Below are 13,620 nucleotides of genomic sequence, written 5' to 3'. Positions count from 1 at the left end.
TGGCTCTCCACAGAGTGCTGTATCCAAGCATAACATTGGAAAGTTGAGTGGAAGGAAAAAGTGTGGTAGAAAAAAGGCAACAGGGATAACCGCAGCCTTGAGAGGATTGTGAAGCAAAAGCCATTCAAGAATTTGGGGAAGATTCTGTGTCAATGTTTCAAGAGCCACCACACACAGATGTATCATGAACCAGACAACGTCAGAAGCGTCTTACCTGGGCGAAGGAGAAAAAGGACTGGACTGTTCCTCATTGGTCCAAAGTCTTCTTTTCAGATTAAAGAAAATTTTGCATTTCATTTGGAAATCAAGGTCCCAGAGTCTGGAGGAATTGTGGAGAGGCACAGAATCCAAGTTGCATGAGGTCCAGTGTGAAGTTTCCACAATCAGTGATGATTTGGGGAGCCATGTCATCTGCTTGTGTTGGCCCACTGTGCTTTATCAAGTTCAAAGTCAGCGCAGCCTTCTACCAGGAAATTCTAGAGCACTTCATGCTTTCCTCTGCTGACCAACTTTCTGGCGATACGGATTTCATTTTCCAGCAGGACTTGACACCTGCCCACAATGCCAAAAGTACCAATACCTGGTTTAATGATCATAGTATCACTTTGCCAGCAAACACGCCTCACCTAAACCCCATAGAGAATCTGTGGGGTATTGTCAAGAGGAAAATGAGAGGCACCAGACCCAACAATGCAGATGAGCTGAAGGCCGCTATCAAAGCAACCTGGGCTTCCATAACACCTCAGCAGTGCCACGGGCTGATCGCCTCCTTGCCACGCCGCATTGATGCTGCATTGTACATGGACATACTTTCCAGTAAGCAAAAATTTCTGTATTAAAAATCCCAATTTTTTTGGTCTTATGTAATATTCTAATTTTCTGAGATTTTGAATTTTGGGTTTTCACTAGCTGTAAGCCATAATCATCAAAATTAACAGAAAGAAATGCTCAAGATATATCACTCTGTGTGTAATAAATCTATATAATATGAGTTTCACTTTTTGAATTGAATTACTGAAATAAATTAACTTTCTGATAATATTCACATTTTTTGAGCTGTACCTGTATATTATATATTAAATAAAAATAAATAAAGATTTCTCATTGGTTTCTATCATTTAGAACACCTCTTTATCAAACATCTTACCTCCTCCCACCGTTCTTCATTAAAGGCTCCCTTGTATTTTTGGGTGCGGAATTTATCCATAAACTGCTCCATGGTTTCATCTTCCTCTTCTGGCTTAGGATCCATGGCAGCAACTAAACATATAAGCAGAATAATGTTGAAGGTCCATGTTGCGCTAAAATGTACATCCACCCACTGACGTGTCCTCTACTAGGCAAGGTTATGGCTGGAATTTGTAGTAAAACTGTTAAGGTGACCATATACAATTTGATCTGATTGTACAATCTCTTTGAGATCTACCATCAGCCATGTAGTGCAAGAGCCAGTCTGATTCCACACACGTTTAATAAATTATTTAGGTTTGTCCCCATATTACATAGTTTTGTTAAGTCTAAAGGTTGACAATCTGATTGTATAGTGTATGGTCAGCTTTAGGTGATAATGAAAAGTGCACCTTGTTGCTGTAGTACAGAGGCACTATACCTAGCTGTTAGGAGGCCAGAAATGGCAGCTCCCATGTTTCTTTATGATATGTACAAACTCCAGGCAAAGATCTTTACTTTATTACAGAGCAAGGATGGGCTCAGGCGTGTTCGCAACCGCACTTGCTAAAAAATAGCGCCTTCATAGCGTCTGTAAAGCGCCTCTCCTGTGTCTCCAGTGGGAAAGCCCGAGGGCTTCCACACTGGAGCGGTGCGCTTGCAGAACAATAAAAAAAAGTCCTGCAAGTCCTTTGCAGCGCTATAGGAGCGGTGTATTCACTGCTCGTAAAGTGCCCCTTCCCATTGAAATCAATGGGGCAGTGCCGCAAACCCGCCGGCAAAGCCCCGCTGCATCAGCACTTTTGTGGGCAGTTTTAACCCTTTTTCGGCCGATAGCAGGTGTTAAAACCGCCCCGCTAGCGGCCGAATAGCGCCAGTAAAGCAATGGTATAGCGGCGCTAAATATAGCGCCGCTTTACCGCCGACACCCACAACGCCCCAGTCTGAAAGTAGCCTTAGGGAATTTTTTCCTCTTTTCTGGTCAGGACAGGAAGTGATGGGAAATTTCTCCAATGGAGACACAGACAACAATTACACATGTCTATAAAGTGAGGAGGGGTCAGAACTTCTGACAAGGTTTATATTGCTGTGTGTGTCTTCCTGTTCTGCTGACAACCCCATTCCTTGTGCCTGCATAAAAGCCAGAAATAAAAGACCTGATAAACATTTAAAGTGTATCCATAGCCTTTTCTAGCTTTGGATAGAGTGGGGAAGAATTAGAACCCTTGTTTTACTGCTATATGGGCCACTGGAGAGTTTGCCCCTCACTTACTGGTGACATTGGGGTTGATTTACTAAAGGCAAATAGACTGTACACTTTGCAAGGGCAGTTACGCTTTTCAAAGTGCAGTTGCTCGAGAACTTAGTAAATGAGGCAAAGCTTCACTTTACAAAGAATATCCAATTACATGTAAGAGAAAAAAAATTGCTTACACATGATTCATGATTGGATGATGGAAGTCAGCAGAGCTTCACCACATTTACTAAGCTCTGGAGAAACTGCACTTGCAAAGTGCACAGTCTATTTGCCTTTATTAAATCAACCCCCCAGTTTTACAATACAGAAAGTGAAGAAAACTCCCCGACAGCCACGCAGACAGAAGTTTTTTTTGTTGTTGTTCAATTAAGGGAATGCTAGAAGTTAGAACCCCTGTCAGCTTTTTATTGTTGTCTGTTCCCATGTCGCATATTTCCTTCACTGGTAAAAGAAGGTGTCACCAGGGCAGGAAGCGAGGGGAGATTTCTCTAGTGGAGCCCCAGATAGCAGTAAAAATCTGATGGAGATTCTAACCTTCCCCACTCTGTCCCCAAACTAGAAAAAATAAAGCTTTGACTATAGATACACTTTCCCTATGACTGTAGCTAGGCTTTAAAACTGTCATGTCATGCAAAGCTGGTAATAGCTGATGAAATGTACAAAACAGTTGCTACAGATCTTAAAATTGGCAGATTTATATCTATCAGATAAATGTACCAATACACAGTGTGAGGACCTGTCTAACTGATCAGAGTTCTAGACATTCAATGAACCCCTCACACTCCACAACAATTGGGTGATCGTGATGAACTTACCAACAAAAACCTGTGTTTGGTCAAACTACATGCTGAAGCTCTTACCCGCTGCTAGGACACAGGAGCTGCACAGCCTGGAGGCCAGTAAGTTGTGAGTCCTGGCTGGGACTTGCAGTCACACACACTCCAGACACAGCTGGCCTATACATGTAAACAAACAGCTGATACCTGTAAGTGTAATCCTCTGATCGGAGCAGTGAATCCTCGCTGGGACTTGTAGTCTTTCACTCTCCAGCCACAACTGACCTATACATAAAAACAAACAGCTGATACCTGTAAGTGTAACCCCCTGAGCGTAGCGGTCCTGTATGGGACTTGTAGTGGGTCCTGGCTGGGACTTGTCATCCCACACTCTCCAGACACAACTAGCCTACATATGTAAACGATAGCTTACATGTGTGGGTGTAATCCCCTGATCTAGGTAGTGAGTGTTAGCTGGGACTTGTACTGAGTCCTGGCTGAGACTTGTAATCCCACATTCTCCAGCCACAGACATGGCCTATATATGCAAGCAATCAGCTGATATCTGTAGGTGTAGTCCCCTGATCGAAGCAGCGAGTCCTGGCTCCAAACACAACTGGCCTAAAGATGTAAACAATAGCTGACACATGTGGGTATAATACCCTGATCTAAGCAGTGAGTGTTAGCTGGGACTTGTAGTGGGCAGTGGCTGGGACTTGTAGTCCCACACTCTTCAGCCACAGACATGGCCTATACATGTAAATAAACAGCTGATATCTGATGAAGCTGAAGTTATCTTCTTATTCGGCCAGCTTCTTATTCAGGTTGGATCTTTATTCACAAAAGTGATTATTTACTAAACAATCATCTGCAATGTTTATAATAAAATTGTGAACTTTAACAACAATTCTATCTCCCTAAATGCCATGTATTTAAAGGGGTAATTCTGAATAAATATCTGAAAACCATCTTGGCTCACCCAAATTCCACTTGTTTTATACTCATTAGGCATCCTACTATTAGTTAAAGTTCAATTTGGCCAAGTGATAGAAATCATAAAACATGTCACCATGACAGCCATGTCATTATGATTTTATTATAAACATTGCAGATAATTGTTCAGTAAATAATCACTTTTGTGAATAAAGATCCAACCTGAATAAGAAGCTGGCCGAATAAGATAACTTCAGCTTCACTGAAGGTATGATCCCCTGTCCTAAGTAGTGAGCGCTGGCTGAGACTTGTAGTCCCACACAGCAGACACAACTAGCCTACACATGTAAACAGCAGAGATCTGCAGATGTAATCCTCTGTTGTGAGTAGAGAGTTCTGGCTGGGACTTGTAGTCCCACGCTCTCCAGCCACAGATGACCTATACATGTAAACACACAGCAAATCCCGGTAGGTGTTATCCCCGATCACACACAGAGTCCCCGTACTACACACAACGTACCTGTACCAGCTCCCCTGTCACACTCTTCTCTACTTCCGGTTCTGGATCCTCCTTTCTCCACGTGCTTCCGGCAGTGCAGCTCGCTTTCTCTTCCCCAACGTGTGTCAGGTGAGAGCTTCCGGGTTGTGTTACCCTTGGCAGTGCTGTGCTGGGAGGACAGAGCAGAGTGTATGGTGAGTGTGGCAGTGCTGGGGGAGAGCTGTATACAGGGATGGACATTCTGTTCATTAGAGGGACTTCCTCTCACATCCAGTCTTTTGTCTTCTTCCACATTCAGAATGGAGGAGACCTGATGGATGGCTGGCAGTACTTCTCTTCTTCTCCCCCAGTTATATATAAAGCAATGACACATATTTAAAGATCAGCTCCAGAGAAAACTTTATTCCTGCTTGGTTTTGGACAAAGTGGGGGGAGATATAGAACTCTTGTTATGTCTGTGTCCCCAATTGGGAGATTTCCCCCACTTCCTGCAAGGAGAAGAAGCAATGAGAAATCTCTCTAGTGGGGACGTAGACTGCAGATAAACGCTTCTTTTTCAGTGAAAGGGATAACCTCTTTAAAATGGTATTAACCCCAAAAGCAAATATTTATTATATTGCAGCTTACCAGTTGTTGGATGTGATTGCCGCATTAGTTTCCTTTTTTTAGGCTTTCTTTCTTCTATTTTCATCTGGTGATCCAGCCAGCAAGTCTGTTGTTTTTCACAGCACACACTCTCCAGCAGAATGTACCACTTTACATAGATGAAACTTATCACTTTACACTGACAAGGGTGCTTACAATGATCAGCTTTTATTTAACCGCTTGCCGACTGTATAACACTGGTGCAAGGCGGCTCTTGTGTGCAGGACAACATACTAGGTACGTGATCTGGAACTTCAAGGTAGGGAGCGTGAGTGCACGCTGCTGGTGACCCGCCTCCACTGTGATTAGACACAGCAGATGCTGATCAGTGGGTCGGCCAATGGATGACCGCCAGCACCCACTGATCCGGAAGACACACAGGACAGAACTCTGCCTATGTCAACAAGGCAGAGTTCTGTTCTGTCAGTGGGGAAACGATGGATTTACTTTCCCTGCAAAACAGGAAAAGAAAATCTATTGTTTCCCTTAGGCCTCTTTCACACTAACGATCCGTATGTCCGTTTTTCATCCTTCCGTTTTCGGATGAAAAACGGACATACATGAATCTCTATGGAGCGTCAGATGTCAGCGGTGACATGTCCGCTGACATCCGACCCGCTCCGATCCGAAAAGTGTAACGGAGGAAAAACCTACTTTTCCATCCGTTTTAGGATCGGATCGGGTGACGACGGACACTACGGTCCGTCATCATCCGATCCCCCCATAGGGGAGAGCGGCGCTCTGACAGGTCTGTCGCTGCACAGTGTGCAGCGATGCACCTGTCATCTTCCTGCTCAGCGGGGATCGGCGGAGTGATCCCCGCTGAGCAAGCGGATATTCACGGGGCGGATCATCACTGATCCGCCCCGTGAGAAAGAGCCCTAAGTAAAAGCAGAACATAATTTACACCAAAACACTGGTTAGATACACATTTAATCCTTTCCCAGCCAGTGTCATTAGTACAGTGACAGTGCATATTTTTAGCACTGATCACTGTATTAGTGTCACTGGTTCCCAAAAAGTGTCAATGTCAGAATGTCCGCCACATTATCGCAGTCCCGCTATAAGTTGCTAAACACAGCCATTGCTAGTAAAAAATAAATAATAATAAAAATTCCGGTATAAATAGTTTGTAGACGCTATAACTTTTGCGCAAACCAGTCAATATACACTTATTGGGACTTTTCTTCAACAAAAATATGTAGCGGAATACATATTGGCCTAAATTTATGAAGAAATTAGATTTTTTTAAAATATTTATATTGGATATGTTTTATAGCAGAAAGTTTATGTATATATATATATATATATATATATATATATATATATATATATATATATATATATATATATAAAAATAAAATACTCAAGCGCTCAAATGGAATGAAGGAGAAATAAGTAAAATACCACTGCAAGCACTCCAAAGTGTTTCAGAGATGATTACGTTAAAAGTGTTAATTAATCAATCAATAAATGAATATTCAAATGTTGATACTTAAAACAAGGGTTAATATAGGGATTAAGCTGCAATCAATCAGAAGAAGTGTATCAGGCACCCATTTAGACAGTATAAAATGATTGATGCGCTCTAATCAAAAATACCTTGTGTATAACTCAAAATATTGCGCTAAAACGTATAAATCAATGTGAAAAATGTGTTCATCAATTTGTACCTTAGTGAAAAATAAATAAGATAATAACCATTGGCATTTTGGTGAGAAATAAATAGAGTAATATATATAAAAGATATAATAATAAGTGAGGAGTGATTAATTGTGCAACTGGAAAAGACAGGACTAAAATCTCTTAATCAGAGCAATAATCACCAAATAGGACAGTCTCTAGTGAGGACAATCATCAGCCATTTAAATTCACAGTCATTATTAGAAACATTGTAATGATTTAAAACTAACTATAAAATGTTACTTTGCATCAGTCTACAGTCAGTCAGTTTACACAGACAGGTCATGTAAGAAAAAGATAATGATATACTTTATCTTTTTCTTACATGACCTGTCTGTGTAAAAGCGCAAGCCATCATTTCCCTTAAAGTGGAGTTCCACCCACTTTTACAACTCTTCAGTATCCCTCACTAAACTGTGCACTGTAAACAAATTGGATATTTAAAAAAAAAAATTCTCAGCACCTACTGTATATCTGCTGTATTCATTTTTCACTTCCTCCTCCCTGGCCGTGGCCCATCGCATCATTTCCTGTTTGCAATGCCTTCTGGGAAGTTGCGGCAACTTCCTCTGACACTGCCGTTGCTGTGGAAACCTGACCTGAAACCTATTACACTGCTTGTGCTGCACTGAGCATGTGCGAGATCTGCAAGGATGAGATCCAGGAAGAAATACAGTCTGGCTTCAGATGCCCACACTTAAGATGGCCACTGCTGTAAGTTTATAAAATAACAAACTACTGCTATAAACTAGCAAAACAGACCTTAGTTTACAGACTAACTTTACTAGAATACATTAGGCTTGTGTATTATAGGTGTATTTTTATTTAAAAAGTATAATTTTGGCCGGAACACCACTTTAACTTGGAAAAGAGATACTCCAGCATCTTTCAACAATACAGACTGATGCAAAGTAACATTTTATAGTTAGTTTTAAATCATTACAATGTTTCTATTAAAGTGGAGGTCTACCCTGAAAAAAAAAAATTGCACAAAAAAATACCTAAAAAAATGGAGGGAAAAAAAAATAAAAATTTTTACTTACGTGAAATGGCTGTTTGCTAGGCAGTCTTCCTAATCTGCCTCTTCCTACACCGCGGTGATCTTCAGTCTTCTGCTCCCCGCGTTGTCTTCTGGGGAATGGGGCGCGGTGTGTTATGGGAACTGTGTGTGTCCCACAACACATCGCGTCCCATTCACGCCGTGCCGCTCACGCATGCGCAGTAGGAAACTGGCAGTGAAGCCACAAGACTCCACTGCCTGTTTCCCTTACTTAGGATGGCGGTGCCGGGACCTGAAAGCCGAGGGATGGGGCGGCCGACATCGTGGGCACCCAGGACAGGTAAGTCTACTTATTTAAAGTCAGCAGCTACAGTGTTTGTAGCTGCTGACTTAAAAAAAAAAATTTAGCTGGCCGGAATCCCGCTTTAATGACTGTGAATTTAAATGGCTGATGATTGTCCTCACTAGAGACTGTCCTACTTGGTGATTATTGTTCTGATTAAGAGATTTTAGTCCTGTCTTTTCCAGTTGCACAATTAATCACTCCTCACTTATTATTATATCTTTTATATATATTACTCTATTTATTTCTCACCAAAATGCCAATGGTTATTATCTTATTTATTTTTCACTAAGGTACAAATTGATGAACACATTGTTCACATTGATTTATACATTTTAGCGCAATATTTTGAGTTATACACAAGGTATTTTTGATTAGAGCGCATCAATAATTTTATAATATATATATTTATATATATATATATATATATTTTTATAGTGCAAAAAATAAAAATGCATTGGTGATCAAATACCACCAAAAGAAATCTCTATTTGTTGGAAAAAAATTACACAAATTTTATTTGGACACAGCGTTGCATGACCGCACAATTATCAGTTACCCCAGGTACACACCCCAGGGTTTTTAGTGCTTTTTGCAGTTTGCAGAAATGCACTACAGTCCATTTAACATGGTTTCCTCTGGTACAGGTTCACATCTGTGCGTTTTGCAGCCAGTGTGTAGACTTCAATGGAATTGCACCAGAAATGCAAGTGTTGTGTTTGTGATGCGATTTTTGATGTCTTGTGGTTTTTATTTTTCCATCTAAACACTGTATATAGCTTGTCGCTAAGGAGCGGGCAGGGAAGCCCCGCTGACAGCTAAGCGTAAAAAAAAAAAAAAAAAAATTTGCAGGCAAAAAAAATCGTCACAAAACGGCATGGGGGTCCCCCCCAGGTCCATACCAGGCCCTTCGGGTCTTGGATTCGGAGGGGACCCTACTGCACACCAAAATGTAAAAAAAATGGCTTGGGATTCATACCAGACCCTTATCCAAGTATGCAGCCCGGCAGGTCGGGAAAGGGAAGGCACTTCCCCCACCCCAAAGCACCTTGCCCCCTTGTTGATGGGGACATGGGCCTCTTCCCCACAACCCTGGCCGATGGTTGTGGGGTCCGCGGGCAGGGGGCTTATCAGAATCTGTAAGCCCCCTTTAAGAAAGAGGGCCACCAGATCCCGTCACCACCCCCCATGTGAATGAATATACCCCTACCCATTCACCCCAAAAAGTGTTACAAAAAACAAAACAAGAATCGGTTTCTGACAAGTCCTTTATTAAAAATAAAAAATGGCCCATGTCGTTGCTCCAACGTGTCTTATTTCTCCGGTACTAATGTCTTCTTCCTCCCGGTAGTTTCTTCTCCCTCCAGTACAGTCCTCTCCCCCTGGTATTGACTTCTCCTTGTGCTGTTTTCCTCGCCGCTGCTTACTCGCTAAAAACAAAAACAAACAATCTTCTTCTAACGATGTCTTATGGCCCGTTGTACTCACGATCCGAAAATCGGACGAAAAATACCGCTTTCGGCGCGATCGTACGATAATCGGATCGTTAGTACAGAGATTTCAAGAGCCAATCACAACAGTTCATCCGATATTATTCAATCGGACAAGCACGAAAATTTTCCTCGTCTGATACCAGATCAAACGATTTTCGTTTAGTCAGTACAGTTGTCGTCCGAAAATACAAAACAAATACAGTACAACACATGACAATATTTCATTTTGTTTTTTCGGTCGTACGAGAATTTTTGTGACTTTAGTAACCTATTCAATTTCTACTTGTGACTAGTAAGCGAAAAAAGTGGGACAATTTTTCGTCCAATTTTTGGATCGTGTGTACGGGGCATTACTCCGTTGTGTTGTCTCCCACTGTCTGCCACCCGGAGAACCTGACCCCTGTGACGACACGTATATTTTTTATTATTAGTAATGGCGGTGATTAGCGACATATAGTGGAACTATGATGTGCGGCGGGCACTTGTGGGACGCTTTGTGGGAACTGACACTGACATCATCAGTGACGCTAATACAGTGATCAGTGCTAAAAATATGCACTGTCACCGTACTAATTAAACTGGCTGGGAAGGGTTAACATCTCGGGTCATCAAGGGGTTAAATGTGTTGCTAACAATGTGTAATATATGATGCTTTTTACTAAATATCTCTTTTTGTTTCTTATCCCTGCATTGCAGGGATAAGAAACAGAGAGATTGTTCCTTCTGTATAGGGCCCTGTGTTCATGGTCAACACAGGGTTTAGAAAATGTAATTGGAAACAGCCGATCACCATGTCCCAGCCAGGAATCATTGGCTGGGACATGCTGACTAAGTCTGACTGTGCGAGCTGACCCGCCGCAGTATATGTACTGTGGAAGGTCGGCAAGTGGTTAAGCAGTACTGCTGCTGCAGTAGAAATTCGGGAACTACCTGTGATATGCGTTTCAGTATATGTTTTTTTGGCCGTGTGTTTAGCTCCTAGAGTCCACTTTTAAAATCTTAGGTGTAAACTTTGTAGCTGCAAAGATATGAATTGTATACTGTGCTGAGAACTTACAAAATGAAATCTTATGCTTGTCTTTTACAGGGAGCCCACAATGGTGAGACTGCTGAGAATATCGTTACCCCACCTTGTGGCCAGTAGATATCATTACCACAATGCAGGCCACAGAAGTCGCCATTTAGTCTCTAAAATTTATAATCCAGGAAACCTCTGGAAAGAAAGTTCTTCAGAACTGCAGCAACAATCCAACGAGCCGACCAGCAGGAGTCAGAGACTGATGACCAAAGCAGGCTTAATACAGCCCTCTAGCCCTGGCTGTTTCCATTACATGCCATACACTGTACGAGCCATGGAGAAGCTAATTCGCCTTGTCGATCATGCCATGCAGGAGATTGGCGGACAGAAGATGGACATGACTACCCTTTGCTCCGCCGCGCTTTGGAAACAAAGTGGACGCTGGGATTTAGTTGGAAAGGAACTGTTCTGTTTGATGGACAGACACAACCAGGAATACTGCTTGGGGCCAACACATGAAGAGTCTGTTACCCACCTTGTTGCCACAGAAGGGGGTATTAGCCAAAAACAGCTTCCCCTGCTGCTCTACCAGATCACACGGAAATTCAGAGATGAAAAGAGGCCATGCTTTGGCTTGCTGCGCGGCAGGGAGTTTTACATGAAGGACATGTATACGTTTGACATCACTGAGGAAGCTGCCTACCAAACGTACAACAACGTGTGCAAGGCCTACTGCAAACTTTTCCACACTCTTGGCCTGAAGTATGTCAAAGTCCAGGCAGATACAGGAAACATTGGTGGGAAAACATCACATGAATACCACTTACCTGCCAGGATTGGTGAAGACAGATTAATGGTGTGTGGGAGTTGTGACTTTGCAGCCAATGTGGAGACCTTGAAGGACGAGGAGGAGAACTGTCCGGTATGTTCAGGAAAACTGGTGGAGAGCAAAGGCATTGAGATAGGGCACACGTTCTATCTGGGAACCAAGTACTCCCTTGTGTTTAATGCAGTCTGTTATGATTCACAGAGCAAACCCACCATTGCTGAAATGGGATGCTATGGCATTGGCATATCAAGACTTTTGGCAGCATCTATAGAAGTCCTTTCCACTGAGGAGGATATTCACTGGCCGGGTTTAATTGCCCCATACCAGATCTGTCTCATTCCCCCTAAAAAGGGAAGCAAAGAGATTGCAGCATTACCAGCAGCAGAGGAACTCTATGATGCCATATGTGCAGTCCATCATTTGAGAGATGAGGTAGTTCTAGATGATCGGGACCATTTGACTATAGGAAAAAGACTGAGGGAAGCCCATATGATGGGCTATCCATATATAATCATAGTGGGCAAAAAGGCTTTGGACAGTTCACCACAGTTTGAAGTGCAAAATCACAAAACTGGGGAGGTCCAGTTCCTCTCTAGGGAAGGCGTGCTAAGCTTTGTGCAAGAAATCCAGGTGGTCTAAATAAAGTTTTTCTTTGGGACTAGAGCTGGTGTGTGGCTCGCATGGTCTTATTTGAATGGTGTAGAGCAGTGGTCTCCAAACTGCGGCCCTTTTGCTTGCTTTTATCCGGCCCTTGCGGCACTTTTCCTTCCACTGATTTCCTCCCATTGACACCAACAATGGGTTATAATTCCTGTTACTGACATCAACAACAAGGCACTATTTTTCACATTGACACCAAGGATGGGGCACTATTCCTCCCACTAATACCAGTGATGGGGCACTATTCCTCCCACTAATACCAGTGATGGGGGTCTATTTCTCCCACTAATACCAGTGATGGGGGACTATTTTTCCACTGACAACCAATGATGAGGTACTTTTCCTCCCAGTGACACCCAACGATGGGGCACTATTCCTCCCACTGGCATCTACGATGGGGCACTATTCCTCCCACTGGCATCTAAGATGGGGCACTATTCCTCCCACTGGCATCTACGATGGGGCACTATTCCTCCCACTGGCATCTACGATGGGGCACTATTCCTGCCACTGGCACCTACGATGGGGCACTATTCCTGCCACTGGCACCTATGATGGGGCACTATTCCTCCCACTGGCATCTACGATGGGGCACTATTCCTCCCACTGGCATCTACGATGGGGCACTATTCCTCCCACTGGCATCTACGATGGGGCACTATTCCTCCCACTGGCACCTACGATGGGGCACTATTCCTGCCACTGGCACCTGTGATGGGGCACTATTCCTGCCACTGGCACCTGTGATGGGGCACTATTCCTGCCACTGGCACCTATGATGGGGCACTATTCCTGCCACTGGCACCTATGATGGGGCACTATTCCTGCCACTGGCACCTACGACGGGGCACTATTCCTCCCACTGGCACCTACGATGGGGCACTATTTTTCCACTGACATCCAACAAAGAGGTACTATTCCTCCCAGTGACACCCATTGATGGGGTACTATTCCTCCCACTGGCACCATCGATGAGGCACCATTCCTCTTATTGACAGTAACGATGGGGTGCTATTCCTCTCACTGACACCGATGATAGGGCACTATTCCTCCCACTGACACCAACGATTGGTGTCAGCGGGGGGAATTACTCCCCCTAATGCCAAAGATGCACTGTTTACTCCCACTGTTATTAAAACAATTTCTACTCCCAATGGCCACAGTCTGGTCCCCCTCAAGGCTGAAGTACAGTAAACTGGCCCTTTGTTTAGAAAGTTTGAAGACCCCTGATGTAGAGTATCAGGTTGGAACAAACTATGATGTGAGCCTAAGAAAAAAAAATCTCACGCGCTGCCAAAAAATATTAACTAAATAAT

At 43.1% G+C, this 13,620-nt stretch overlaps 2 protein-coding genes across 3 annotated transcripts in view; one reads left to right on the top strand and one right to left on the bottom strand.

Moving 5' to 3' along the window:
- The window catches only part of TTC4 (tetratricopeptide repeat domain 4), a 34,983-nt gene extending 30,184 nt beyond the window's left edge, over nt 1–4,799 (bottom strand). The window contains exons 1-3 of one of the 2 annotated variants that reach the window (XM_073593460.1): nt 4,655–4,727; nt 3,409–3,486; nt 1,148–1,260 (exon numbers count right to left, since the gene is read on the bottom strand). In XM_073593460.1, coding sequence (XP_073449561.1) covers nt 1,148–1,252 — 105 coding nt within the window. In that variant the 5' untranslated portion in view covers nt 1,253–1,260; nt 3,409–3,486; nt 4,655–4,727. Of the gene's footprint in view, nt 1–1,147; nt 1,261–3,408; nt 3,487–4,654 lie in introns of both variants that reach the window. The other variant, XM_073593462.1, reaches the window with a different exon arrangement.
- Nucleotides 4,713–12,307, top strand: PARS2 (prolyl-tRNA synthetase 2, mitochondrial). Its single transcript, XM_073593459.1, has 2 exons — nt 4,713–4,827; nt 10,885–12,307. The coding sequence occupies exon 2, from the start codon at nt 10,895–10,897 to the stop codon at nt 12,281–12,283; it is 1,389 nt and encodes a 462-aa protein (XP_073449560.1). The 5' UTR covers nt 4,713–4,827; nt 10,885–10,894; the 3' UTR covers nt 12,284–12,307.
- The last annotated feature ends 1,313 nt before the right edge of the window (nt 12,308–13,620 follow it).

Source organism: Aquarana catesbeiana, linkage group LG07 (genome assembly GCF_042186555.1).
Source record: "Aquarana catesbeiana isolate 2022-GZ linkage group LG07, ASM4218655v1, whole genome shotgun sequence".
NCBI classification, from domain to species: domain Eukaryota; kingdom Metazoa; phylum Chordata; class Amphibia; order Anura; family Ranidae; genus Aquarana; species Aquarana catesbeiana.
The sequence above is the reverse complement of the archived record's forward strand: the minus strand, read 5'-3'. Positions and strand labels throughout refer to the sequence as shown.